Genomic DNA, 13,777 nt, shown 5'->3' with positions numbered 1-13,777 from the left:
AGAGGGAGAGGGTGAGGGAGAGGGAGAGGGTGAGGGAGACGGAGACGGAGAGGGAGAGGGAGACAGAGAGGGAGAGGGAGAGGGAGAGGGAGAGGGAGAGGGAGATGGAGAGGGAGATGGAGATGGAGAGGGAGATGGAGATGGAGAGGGAGATGGAGAGGGAGAGGGAGATGGAGATGGAGAGGGAGATGGAGATGGAGAGGGAGAGGGAGATGGAGAGGAAGAGGGAGAGGGAGAGGGAGAGGAAGATGGAGAGGGAGAGGGAGAGGGAGAGGGAGATGGAGATGGAGAGGGAGATGGAGAGGGAGAGGGAGATGGAGATGGAGAGAGCAGATGGGGCCCTGGGGGGAGTTTGGGGGCAGGGAAGGGAAGAGGAGGGGCATGGGAGCCACGGGCACGGGGAGGGCTGAGTGTGGGGTGCAGGAGGGGTTGGAGGAGGAAGCAAGACTCTTCAGCTGGGACCAGAGACCATGGCCGATCCATGGCGTGCTCTGGCCGGGGCAGGGTTTGCTGGGAGGAGACGCAGAGAAGGAGCAGGGTGGCTGGTGGCGCTGTCAGCGGGCTCTGGGGTTTCATTGGAGGTAGAGCCGTTTGCGGAGGGTGCTCTGGATTTCAGGTTTCACTTTCCTCACTCTGCCTTCCTGCACCAGCTCTGCCTCCGCCATGCGCCGGGTCACCTGCAATCACAGGTATCACTGAGGGGACCCGGCCCTGGGGGGAGCAGGGCGCCCCGCCCTCAGCTGCTCAGCAAAGGCGGGCGCTCTACCACCCGAGCCACAGCGCCTCTTCCAGTGTTCTGGGGGTTCATGGGAGATCAGAGTCTCCCGGACGTTCCTGCCCGGGCTGGCTTTGAACCGCGATCCTCAGATCTCAGCCTCCTGAGTAGCAGACATTTCCGTTTCTTTTTTGTCTGGGTGGGATTGGGCTGGGTGGGGGTGGGGATGGAGAGACTGGGGGGGAGGGGGCTGCTGGGGTCCCACCTTGCTCAGGCCTTGCGCCACCTTCGCCCCACATTACCTCGGTGAGCAGCTCCAGGACGGGCCCTTTCTTCTTGGTGAACACATCCGCCAGCGTCTGGATGAAGCTCGACCGTTTCTGCCCATGCCTGTAGGGGATGTTCCCTGGGGTGGGGTGGGAGAGGCACTTGGAGGGGGGGCGCTGGCGGGGAGGGGGGAGAGCACCCACCCACCCCGGGCCAACGGCCAGGGAGCGCGTACCCTCCATGGTGGCGTAGACGTGCACTGTGTCCGAGTTCGTCGGGATGGTCTGGGGGTGCTCATGCTTGATCATGGCCACCTGGTCCCCGCCGATGGCTTCACCGAGGTCCCTGTGTTCTGGAACACCAAAGAGGAGCGAGCCGCGTCAGAGGGGCCCAGGGGCCGCCGGGGGGGTGGGGGGAGGGCCTGGGGGGGTGCGTGTGTGTGTGCGCGCGTGTGTGTGTGTGTGTGTGTGTGCACACGCACGTGTGTGCTCTCAGCTGGGGCTCAGGATGGAGGAGGGATGGATGAAGGATATGACGGATGAAGGGTACGTCGTATGCCTGTCATCTCAGCCCTTGGGGGAGGCAGAGATCTGGAGGCCCGTGGTTTGAGGCCCTGACCTGGGCATGATTTGTGGGAGCCTAATATTACTTGAAAGTAACATGGGGAGCCGGGCGACGGTGGCTCACGCCTGTCATCCTAGTTCTTCAGCAGGCTGAGATCTGAGGATCACGGTTCAAAGCCAACCCTGGGCAGGAAAGTCCCTGAGACTCTGATCTCCAATGAGCCACTAGAAAGCCGGACGTGGGGCTGCGGCTCAGCGGTAGAGCGCTGGCCTGGAGCTGCAGAGCGCAGGGACAGCGCCCGGCCTTGGGCTCGAGCTCCGGGCCTGGTGTAGCGCGCAGGCCGCGGAGCGGCGCGGTGTGGCGGGCCTCACCTCCCCGGCAGGCCTGCACCATGAACAGCTTGGGCTTCCCCCGCAGCGCCGCACAGTTCTTGTTGTTCAGGGCCGCAAAGAGGTTGTCCAGCTCCACCATCTCCTCGTCCACCCCCCTGAGCAGCCCCTCGTCCCCGTGGGCCATGAGCACCACGAAGGCGCAGCTGACCGGCTCCGCCCAGCCGTCCAGGGTCTCCTGGAATGTTTTCATCTCTTCTAGAAATTGCTGGAAGGGAGAGAGGTGAGGCTGAGCTGGGCTCTGGCCCAGGCCTCGCTGTGGCCCCTGCCCCCCCCCCCGTGCCCATCCCTCCCAGTCCAGTACCCGCCCAGTGGGGTTTTCCTTCGTGGTGTTTTCAAATCTCAGCTGGCGGAACATGCGCTCCAGGGCGTCCAGATCCACCTCGGAACCTTCTCGCTCTTCAGTGACGCACAGCGTGAGGGCCAGGCGGGCGCCCGACATGTCGTATGTCTCCTGGGACCCGCACATGACAGTAGGCGTCAGCAGGGCCGGGACAGGCAGGGAGACAGTGGGGCATGGCTGGGAAAACGTGGGGCGCAGGACCCGGGAAGGGGCTCCGTGCTACAGAGCTGGCCTAGCATGCGTGAGGCCTGGGTTCGATTCCTCAGCTCCACACACACAGGAAGATCAGGAAGGGCGCTGTGGTTCAAGTGGTAGAGCGCTCGCCTTGAGCAGAAGAAGCTCAGTACAGCGCCCAGACCTGAGTTCAAGCCCAGGTCTGACCAACAACAAAAAGAAAAACAACAAGAACAACACGGGGGTCTAGTGATCCTGACATTTCAAATTAAATAAAGTAAGTGAGAAACAAGTAAGTATATCCCAAATAGAACATGGAGTGTGGACTACAGAATTATTTGTTACCTGGGCACAGTTCACACTCAACTGTGAATTGTGTGTGTGTGTGTGTGTGTGCGCGCACATGTGCGTGTGGGTGTGTGTGGGTAAGTGTGCGTATGTGTGTGCTGGTCCTGGGGCTTCTACACTCTTGCTTAGCGTTGCTGCTCAAGGCAGGAACTCAACCATGGCAGCCACAGTTCCCTTGCCCAGGTTTTTGGGAGTTGCTGGAAATGCGACTCTCAGATGTGTCTGCCTGGGCTGACTTTGAACTGTGATCCTCAGACCTCCACTTGCTGAGCAGCTGATGAACTAGCATTGCAGGAGGATGGCCACCAGTGCCAGCTCCTCCCTCCTTCCCTCCTTCCCTCCTTCCTTCCTTCCTTCCTCCTGCCTTCCCTCCTCCCTCTCTCTTTCTTTCTTTCTTTCTCTCTTCTTTCTTCCTTCTTTTGTTTCTTTCCTTCCTCCCTCCCTCCTTTCTTTCTTTCTTTCTTTCTCTCTCTCTCCTTCTTTCTTTCTTTCTCTCTCTCTCTTTCCTTCTTTCTTTCTTTCTTTCTTTCTTTCTTTCTTTCTTTCTTTCTTTCTTTCTTTCTTTCTTTCTTTCTTTCTTTCTTTCTTTCTTCTTATGCCCTCCCTCCCTCCTTTCCTTCCTTCCTTCCTTCCTTCCCCCTCCCTTCCCCTCCCTTCGTGTTGGGGACGAAACCTCTTGACTCCCATGTGCTAGGCAAGAGTTCCACCACAGAGCCGCACGCCCCTTCTATACTTCCTGAAACATGGAGCCCTTTCCTTCCCACACCTCCCCCTCCCACACCTCCCCCTCCCCACCTCTCCCCTCCCCTCGTCCCCCTCCCCATGTTCCCCCTTCCCACATCCGCCCTCCCCACACCTCCCCCTCCCCCGTACCCCCTCCCCTCTCCCCACATCCCCTCTCCCCACACCCCCCCCTCCCCACAGGTCCCACCTCCCCACACCTCCCCCCTCCCCTGTTCCCCCACTCCCTCCTCCCCACACCTCCTCCCTTCCCACACCTCCCCACGCCCCCCTCCCCACGTCCCCCTCCCCACACCTCACCATGCCCCTCTCCACTGCCCCGCGCACCTCCTCCAGAGGCTGTGGCTGGATCTCTGCTTCCATCCCGGCGTGGGCTGGCGGGCGGCGGCTGGACACGGAGTGGGGGCTGGCCGTCTGTGGAGTGGGGGCTGGCCGTCTGTGTGCTGTGAGGACGGCGGTGGGGAATTGTTCCGGGCACAGGGGGCCCTGCACCCGAGGCCCTCGAGGCCCTTGGAGCCGGCAGCTCCAGCCGCAGCTGCAGCTCTGCGGGGCCCTGGGGGACAGGGTGACCGGGGTGATGGGCTGGGGGCGGGAGGAGGGGCCTCAGGGCTTGGGCTTAAGATGAGAGTTCCATGAATGTGAGGAGCATTGCTGTGTGCGTGTGTGTGTGCGTGCGTGCGTGCGTGTGTGTGTGTGTGTGTGTGTGTGTGTGTGTGTACGTGTACGCAGTCCTCGGGCTTGAACTCGGGGCCTGGGCGCTGTTCCCGAGCTTCTTTGTTCAAGGCTGGCACTCTACCACGTGAGCCACATGTCTACGTCTGTCTTTTTTTGGTGACTTATGGAAGATAAGAGTTCCATGGAGTCTTCTGCCTGCACCTCCATCCTCAGCGGTCAGCCTCCTGAGCAGCTGGGATGACAGGCGTGAGCCCTGGGGGCTGGGAATATCCTCTGAAGCTGTGCTTCTGTAATGTGAAGAAGTTTGTCTGGCTATCCTCTTTTGGCCTTGAGAAAGTTCTAGCAAAGTGGTAGCAAAAGCGGGACACCAGTGGCTCCCGCCTGTCATCCCAGCTACTCAGGAGGCTGAGATCTGAGGATCGAGGCTCAAAGCCAGCCCCGGCAGGAAAGTCAGTGAGGCTCATCTCCACTAAATCACTTACAAAAGGCTGGAAGAGACGCTGTGGCTCACGTGGTAGAGCGCTAGCCTTGAGCAAAAGGAGCCAGGGACAGTGCCCAGGCCCTGAGTTCAAGCCCCAGGATTGGCACCCAAACAGACAAACTAAAAAACAAAACACGAACAAAGCAAAAAACAAAAAATTCAAGTGTTTAAATTGATTCCTTTTTGAAAAAACAACAAACAAACCCCCAAATCCTCCTGGAGTCGCTGTACAAAGAAAGGAGTTGTCATTCACCCAGGTGATGCGGGAGACCCCTCCTTCCAAACATCCTTCACTCCGGGAAGTGGCCTGGGCCGCTGCTGGGTGGAGCGGAGGGAGGGGGCATGGCCATCACTCACCTTGATGCCCGCTGCTCTCCCGGCTCGCGGCTCAGGCCAGTGGAGTGGGCTCTTCCCGGCTTCCTCCCCAGAGCGCCGCCTGTGACGGCTAGTCCCTTTTATTGCCACCAAAGCTTCTGCCACCTCCTGACTCCAGTCAGGACACACCCAGGGCCCGGCCTGGGTGTAGAAATTGTCAGCCACCCATGGAGGGAGAACACCCCCTGGCAAAGCTGGCTGCCGCCTGGCGTGCCCGATCCCTTGATCCTGTGTGTGTGTGTGTGTGTGTGTGTGTGTGTGTGTGTGTGTGTGTGTGTGTGTGCGCGCGCGCACGTGCCCCAGCTAACCTCGCAGCCTGTGGGAGGGAGGTGAGCATGGCGCCTCTGCTTGGCAGATGGGGAAATCGAAGCCCACAGTTGGGACATTGGAATGACTGCTTGAGCTCAGCCAGCTGGTAACTGGCACAGTTGGCACCCAGGGCCAGGGCGGTGGCATCCGGCTGCTTCCATGGAGATTCGCTGCCCCCTCCTCCCCAGTATCAATCAGTACTTCACTTTATTTCCGTGATTTTTTTGTGGGGGTTGGTGGTAGAGCTTGAACTCTGGGCCTGGGCGCTGTCCCTTAGCTCTTCAGCTCAAGGCGAGCGCTCTACCACTTGAGCCACAGCAGCACTTCCGGTTTTCTGGTGGTTCATTGGAGATCAGAGTCTCACAGGAACTTTCCTGCCCAGGCTGGCTTTGAACCATGATCCTCAGATCTCAGCCTCCTGAGTAGCTACGATGACAAGCGGGAGACACTGACACCCAGCTTTGTGATTTTTAAAAAAATGTTCCCAGCTTTCATTCACCTACCACGGGGCTTGACCACAGAAAGTGTCCAACTCAGGGGCTTTGATTTATTTATTTTATTTCCTATATTTACTGATTGGAGTCCTTACCACATGCCATTCTAGAATATTCTCATCATCTCAATAAGTAACCATGTGTAAACCACATGCCATTCTAGAATATTCTCATCATCTCAATAAGTAACCATGTGTAAAACCAGGCACCAGTGCTCATGCCTATAAATCCTAGCTACTCAAGGAAGCTGAGTCCTGAGGATCCCAAGCTCAAAGCCTGCCTGGGGTAAAAGTCCATGGCAGACCATGCCAAATCAGCAGGACAGAGTGAGTTTGGAGCGTGGGTACCTCTGATTTCAGCCTCCTGCGTAGGTTGGATTACAGATGTGAGCCACAGGCACCCAGCTTGCTCCTTGGAGTGATGGACTCCGACACTGCCCAAGCCTTCCAGAAGGAACTAAGCTGCGTTATCTGCATGAATACTCTCATAGACCCAGTCACCATAGGCTGCCGGCACAGTTTTTGTCGACCATGTCTCTGCCTTTCCTGGGAAGAAACCCAGACTCCAGCCAGGTGCCCTGTCTGCAGAGAACCCTACCAGCAAAGAAACCTCCAAAGCAACATCGTTCTGAAGAGCCTGGTGACCATTGCCAGAAAGCCAACCTCTGAGGAACATACGTGTGGGACACACAAGGAGAGCAAGCAGGTGTTTGTGAAATGGACAAGGACCTACTCTGTCAGCACGGATCACAGACTCAGGAGCACCAGGCTCACAGACACTATCCCATTGAAAGGGCTGCTGAGGAGCAACAGGAGCTGATTTTAAAGCAAATGCAAACGGTATGGAAAAAGATACAAGAAAACCAGGCGAATATAAACAATACGAGGAGCATGATCAGCCAGTGGATTTGGTATGTGAATCTATACTATGGGATGACCAAGGATATTTTTGGAATGCTGTAGATGGGACTCCGGGAGGAGAAATCATAGCATTCAGAGATACTTAGCCATGAAGGAAGAGTGGTTTTGCTACAACTAAGAAAAAGGGAAACCCAAATGCTTCAGAAAAAGCACCACCCCAGAAAACCGTATCAGGAATTGACTTGCGGATCTCCGCCAGGATGTAGAATTGACCCTGGAAAGTTAAGAGTCAGTGTTTGTCCTCAGCTCAGGGCTCCTCCAGTCCCTGGGCTGATAGAGAGGCTCAACCAATACCGAGTGGATATTCCCTTCTGTAATGCTGTGCAGAATCAAGATATGCTGCCTGATCATAGGAGAAAGTTTAGATACGACCATGAAAATGCAGCTTTGAATTCTGTAGATTCCAACAACTTTTACTGCTTTTGGGTTCAGCTCTGGGAAACAGTACTGGGAGCACAGTGGCAATGGGCATCTGTAGGAATTCTGCCAGAGGTAGCAACCTCACTGTGAATGATCTGACGACATTTTTCCCCTCTTATCTGTGAACCTTTCTCAATGGGAGGAAATCATTGTGCAAACCCAACAATCCAAGCTGTGAGACCCTGAAAAGATTGGGAGTTTGGAAGGCCTTCTAATATACTCTCAGGAACACTGAGAGTTTCCCGGAAAGGTCAATCAGTCCTAGCTTAATCAGAATTCTGATTTCTACCCTGGGTGTGGACTAATACAAATTATGCAAATCGTGAGCTGTTTACTGTTTAGCTCTCCTTCACCTACTTCTTGAATACATAATATTGTCGCAGGTTGAAGTTTGTACCTTATTTCCTGCACAAGACCAATACAAACCTTGGTGAATGAACCCTTGGGATCTGAAGCTGGCAAAGGGTACAGGTCCTGGTACCCCAAATTTCAACTCCACGGTCCGGTCTCCGCTATTGCCTTGCTTCCGGTTGTGGTGGGGTAAGGGGCATGCAGTGGGTTGTAACCCATCACTAATATTGCAATTATTTGAATTGCTTTGTACTGTAATCCCATTGTTATTAAATATGGAGGTAACAAAATAAGATATAAAATGTAAAAACAAAACAAAAAGTCCATGCAGGCCCTGAGTTCAAGCTCTCATACTGGTGTACACACACACACACACACACACACACACACACACACACACACACACACTTGAGCACACAACAGAGGCACTCACCACCCGCGATTACTGTGGCTCCATTCACAACCCGCACGCTGTGTGCACTTAGCTTCCACGTCCACCGCTGATGAATGGATGGAGCTACACAATGGAGGGTTATTTAGGCACGAGGAAGAATGAAATGAAGCCGGGCGCTGGGGGCTCATGCCTGTCATCCCAGCTACTCAGGGGGCTGAGAGCTGAGGATCACAGTTCGAAGCCAGCCTGGGCAGGAAAGTCTGTGAGCCTCTTTTCTTCAATGAGCCACAAAAACACAGAAGTGGTGCTGTGGCTCAAAGTGGTAGAGGGTTAACTTTGAACGAATGAGCTCAGGGGTGGCAGCCAGGCCCGAGTCCCAGCCCCATGATTGACCAAAAACCCATACCAAACCAAACAAAAAGGACAAAATCATTTGCAGGGAAACGTGTGTGAGACTGGAGATGATTGTGTTGAGTGAGATAAGCCAGATTGGAAGTCACTGGGAGCTATTGAATGATACGGGGTAAAGGGTGAGGGAGATGGGGTCTAGGAGGAGGGGTCGGTGGATTGGAGTTCTTTCTCTGCATGTGTTTTATACTGTGCAGCACCAAGTAACATGATGTAGTACCCAGACTCTTGGAGCCCCCCGTAGACCACCAGAGACCTTGGACATTGCAAGCAGCAAAGAGTTGTTTATTAACGAATTCGCGAGCACGGACCTCATGCACACCGTTGTAGGGGTGTTAGCAAGAGGCCCTGAACACAGGGTTACAGCACCTTTTATGCATTTTAAGGTAGGGGCAGGGCCCCGGTAGACACTCACAGCAAATCACTATGCCACGCGGGAAATTTTGTAACACTCTGTAAAATGATTGGTGCGGGGTGACTCAAGGGGGATGGTTGCTTTGGATGATAAGGGTTAGGGGGAATTCTCCTAGGTGGTCATTATCTCAAGGTCCAGTTCCCGGAGGAGGATCCGCAATATGTGTTAGCCATTGTTCCGGGCTCTGGGAATGTCTGGGGCTTGAGGTCAGCAGTTAGTTATCTATCACGGCGGTTACGTTCTTTAGAGTTTGTTGACACAGACCTATCTTTATACTTTAACGTTAGCAAAAGCAAGTTACAGAAGCGAAGTCAGCAGTTAGTGACTGCAAAATGGTGAATATAATTCTCAGTTCTTCAACATGCACTCAAACAAACAAACAATGGACAGGGTCAGGTATGGGTGACTCACGCCTGTAATCTCAGCTACTCAGGAGGCTGAGATCTGAGGACTGAGGTTTGAAGCCAGCTCTGGGCAGTCCTGAGGGGCTGCATATGGGAATGCACGGCTTCCTGTTACTAATGGCTGGTCGTGTATCCTTGGAATGCTGCAGTCCAGATGTTCTAGAGAGGTCTACACCGAGTCAGGGTGAGAGGATGTGTCATCTTGGGTCAGTCACGGCCAGTTGATTAAGTGGTTCATTATATTAATAAGAGCTATCAAACACTTGGTTAGTCAGAGAGAAGACAGCCTGGAAAATCGACTCAGGTGCGGGCACGCTGCTAGAGGATACAGAATTATGAGTTGAAAGGGAAGACACTGAGAATGAATCGGAGTTGTCCAGAAGGGCACATGGAAGCCACAGCTTGTAGAGCAGGGGGCCAGACTGAGGAATGGCGGAGGCCAAGGAGGGAGAGAGGACTCGATGGCGGACACCGTGGCTGTGTGGTCACACAGTGAGCTGTGAGGGGCAGTCGTGGTGAAGCTGAGTCTGGGAAGGGAGAGAGAAACCAATACGGTAGGAAGTGAGCCGGGCACCAGGGCTCACGCTTGTCATCCCAGCTGCTCAGCGGGCTGAGAGCTGAGGATCGTGGTTCCAAGCCAGCCTGGGCAGGAAAGTCTGTGAGACTCTGATCTCCAATAAACCACTCAGAAAAAGCCGGAAGTGGTGTGTGGCTCAAGTGTTAGAATGCTAGCCTTGAGCACAAAGAGGCTCAGGACAGCGCCCAGGCCCTGAATTCAAGTCCCAGGACCAGGAAAAGAAGAAGGAGGAGGGAGAGGAACAGGAAGAAGAGAAGGAGGAGGAGAAGGAGGGGGAGAGGGAGGAGGAGGAAAAGGAGGAGGAAGGAGGAGGAGGAAAAGGAGGAAGAAGAAGAAAGGGAGGAGGAGGAGGAGAAAGAAGACCACGGCGACCACTTAGATGGCAGTTGGCAGGTGAAATGAAGCTCTGGCAGGAGATTGGACCAGCTTGGGGCCATCATCCAGAGTTCTCAGTGCTTTCTGGAGCCACATCGCCCTTACAATGGTGCTTAGCGAGTCTTCCTTCATTGACTGGTGGTGTGTCTCAAGTGGTAGAGTGCTTGCCTAGGAAGCATGAGTCCTGAGTTCAAATCCCTGTACTGACCCCAAATGAAAAGCCAAAAGCCTTCTGTTTCCAAAAGACAGAGGACACATGAACCATGCGGGGTTGACACAAATGAGCAGCCATGATGCGCAGTGCAAATCCGTAACTAGAAAGACCTGGGGACTCAACTGCCACTCTTGTTCTTATTTGTTTGTTTATTTATTTGTTGTGCCAGTCCTGAGGTTTGAACTTGGGGCCTGGGCGCTGTCTCTGAGCTTATATTGCTCAAGGCGAGCACTCTACCACTTGAGCCACAGCGCCGCCACTTCTGGTTTTCTGGTGGTTCACTGGAGATCAGAGACTCATGCATTTTCCTGCCTGGGCTGGCTTTGAACCACGATCCTCAGATTTCAGCATCCTAAATCGCTGGGATTACAGGTGTGAGCCACCGGTGCCCAGCTGATCATTTCTGGAGAATGGTAAGGGAAGGTGTTTCTCCGTGCCCTGCTTTCTGAGTCCCATTTCTCCCTGGGAGGTGGCAGGATGATCGGCCTCCACACTGGGTCAGAGACCAGCACACACTCAGATCCCGCATGGCCCTCCTGGGCTAGCACACCCCTCCACGCCTCCCTGCAGCCTTTCTCTGTCTGCTTGCCTGGATCAGAAACCTATTTTTTTTTTCATCACCAGCGTAGTATTCACCCCCACCCCAGGACTCCCTTTTGCAGAGATGGTGGTGGGAGAGGGTGGCTGAGCCCCAACCTGTGGCCAGCGTCCCACCAACCCAGGCTGCCTGGAGGATCAACAACTCACCAGGACAATAAGAAGAGGTGACAGGTTGTCAGGCAGGAGTGAGTCAGCCATGTCTGGGGGATGACGCCCAGAGCCAGGAATTCGCTCTCCCCCCCCCCTCCCTTTCTCTCCCCTCCCTCCCTCCCTCTCCCTCCTGGAATGTGTCAAAAGTTTTGCAAGGCAGTGGTGGAGTTTCCCAAGATCCCAGATCCCAGACGCCCACTTAGAATGTCACATTTATTTCCCCTGCAGTTCACGTTGTTTTGAAAAGAGAAATAGCTTCCCTCTGGTATTGATAACGAGAAAACAATCTGAATATGTTCAGGCGCAGTAGAAATACCGGTACCTTGTTATTGTTGGATGGAACTTCTGATTGTTAAAAGAATAATAACAAGGATCGCCGTCTGTATTGTTCCAGGGCTGGAGTTGGAACCTGGGACCTCACACGGGCTCCGCCAGGACTCTGTGACCCCACTGCGCCCGTAGCCCCCAAATCCTGCTTTCTTTCTTTTTATTTTTTATTGTGAGAATATTGTACAGAGGGGTTACAATTACATGGGCAAGATAATGAGTACATTTCTTATCAAGCATTGTAGCCTCCTCCTTTGTTTCCCTTTCCCATCCCTTCCCATCCACCCCCTGCCCCCCCCAATCCTCCCCACCCCCACCCCTCCTCCTCCGCACCAAAGTTGTAAAGTTGGATTTCGACATAACGACTTGTACATCTCATTGTTGCATTGGGTCCACGTGTATCCCAATTTAAACGATTTGTTTTTCCCTTCCCCTACACAAATTATACCGACATCAAATACAGTGAAAGCAGGGGTTATACTGTGGGGAAGGGACATACAAAGTAATAAAGAAATAATCTTATAAATGTGTTAGAAACAATTGCATGAAAGAAATAAAATATTTGGATACATATCTTAGGGTTCATTTTCCTAACATCACCTTATCTGACCTTTTCTGTTTGACTCAGACATATACTAGATATTGCAAATAAGGGAAACCATGGGACCTATGTTTCTTTGGGCCTGGCTTACTTCACTTAATATAATTTTTTCCAAGCCTTTCCATTTCCTAACAAATGTGGCAATGTCATTCTTTCTGATGGAGGCATAGAATTCCATTGTGTATATATACCACACCAAATCCTGCTTCTGAAATTTGCATTTACTCCTCTTTTATTCTAATGAAAGACACAGGTTTTATTAACTGCCATCTTCCCGCAGTGGATGGTTTTCTTCCTTGATTATCAGTGCCTGGCTAGGACTGGGGCTTTGAACCCAGGGAGCCTGGACCACTTTAGCCATCCTCCCAGCCCATTCTGCCTTCATGTTCCCTCTCCTTCCCTCCATTCCTTCCTTCCTACCTTCCTCCATCCGTACTTCCTTCTTTCCCTCCCTCCCTTCCTCCCTCCCTCCCTCCCTTCCTTCCTTCCTTCCTTCCTTCCTTCCTTCCTTTTCTCTTTCCTATCCCTCCTTACCTCCCTCCTTCCCTCTCTCCCTCCCTTCCTTCCTCCTTCCCTCCCTCCTTCCCTCTCTCCCTCCCTTCCTCCCTCCTTCCATCCCTCCCTCCTCTTCTTCTCCCTCCGTCTCTCCCTTCCTTCCTTCCTTCTTTCCTTCTTTCCTTCCTTTCTTCCTTCCCTCCCTCCCTCCCTACTTCCGTCTTTCCTTCCTTTCTCCCTCCCTTCCTCCCTCCCTCCTGCACACACATCCACATTGTTCCAATATCTGTAAGTTGGCTATAAATTGTGTGTGTGTGTGTGTGTGTGTGTGTGTGTGTGTGTGTAAGGCTGAAGGAAGCGGGGCACACACAGGTGAGGAGTCTGGAGCAGTAGATCACTTGGTGGAAAGCACAGAGGAGCGCACTGTGGAAGGCTGCTCACTCTGGATTCCAACTCCAAAGGCGCCATCCCAGTGACTTGAACTAGGGCACACTCCGGTGACTCGGTTTCCTCATCTGGAAAGATGAGACAGCTGTGCCCACCGTGGTGGAGCGTGGTAGGGGCTTCCTGTTTCTGACACACGAGGGAAGCACTGGCTTTTACTCAGCAAACCCTACACCTTCTTTTGCTGCGTGTCTAGTTGGAGCGAAGGACTGGACATTGTCCCTGCGGGACAGGTGCTCTCTCCCTTGAGCCAGGACCTCTGCCTTTTTTTGCTTAAAATGTTTTCCTATAAGGTTTCATGATGACACAGAGGGAAAGCTGAAGCTCAGCCCTCCTCCTTGTGTACCCTGGATAGCTAGAAGGAGAGAGGGCCCATCACACCCGCCATCTCGTCAGCTTCCCCCCTCAGGCGATGCTCAGATCTCAGCCTCTGAGTAGCCAGGATGGCAGGAGTGAGCCGCCAGGCCCAGCCCCACACACCTCGTGAATATCCTCCTCCTTCCCTCTGCCCTCCGCGCCTCTCTTCATCCCTTTTCTCCAACACCGCTTCTTGAATGGTACTCGGTGGGCAGCTGGTGCGAGGGGCAGCCCGGACTCCCGGAGGCTCAGCGCTGCGTGTGGGTTGGCCTGGACACACCCCAAGCAACGCAACGTGCTCTTGGCGTCTGAGGAGGTGGGCTTGGTCCTCTGGCTGGGGTCATGTGTGCGCTCTCTGGGTTTTCAATGATAAACAAGGAAGAAAGAAAGCCGGGCACCGGTGGCTCCCGCCTGTCATCCCAGCTACTCAGGAGGCTGAGATCTGAGGAT

General features: G+C 53.9%; 1 protein-coding gene across 1 annotated transcript; it reads right to left on the bottom strand.

Moving 5' to 3' along the window:
- Positions 1–572: 572 nt before the first annotated feature.
- Positions 573–3,904, bottom strand: LOC138808772 (caspase-14-like). The gene is made up of 6 exons (XM_069994959.1): positions 3,869–3,904; positions 2,240–2,389; positions 1,918–2,143; positions 1,218–1,334; positions 1,018–1,121; positions 573–677 (listed from the first exon to the last, which is right to left on the bottom strand). The coding sequence occupies exons 1-6, from the start codon at positions 3,902–3,904 to the stop codon at positions 573–575; spliced, it is 738 nt and encodes a 245-aa protein (XP_069851060.1).
- Between the last annotated feature and the right edge of the window lie 9,873 nt (positions 3,905–13,777).

This window comes from Dipodomys merriami, unplaced genomic scaffold (genome assembly GCF_024711535.1).
Source record: "Dipodomys merriami isolate MVZ:Mamm:240054 unplaced genomic scaffold, mDipMer1.0.p SCAF_477, whole genome shotgun sequence".
In the NCBI taxonomy this organism is placed as follows: domain Eukaryota; kingdom Metazoa; phylum Chordata; class Mammalia; order Rodentia; family Heteromyidae; genus Dipodomys; species Dipodomys merriami.
Note: the sequence above shows the minus strand (reverse complement) of the source record. Positions and strands in the feature narration are given on the sequence as shown.

What these genes read in the sequence shown, in the direction of transcription:
- LOC138808772 (XM_069994959.1), bottom strand. Translation starts at nt 3,904, where the DNA reads ATGGAAGCAGAGATCCAGCCACAGCCTCTGGAGGAG. An exon ending in AGCCACAGCCTCTGGAGGAG is followed by an intron (nt 2,390 to 3,868) that starts GTGCGCGGGGCA and finishes TGCGGGTCCCAG; the next exon opens with GAGACATACGACATGTCGGG. An exon ending in CGTCTACGCCACCATGGAGG is followed by an intron (nt 1,122 to 1,217) that starts GTACGCGCTCCC and finishes ACCCCACCCCAG; the next exon opens with GGAACATCCCCTACAGGCAT.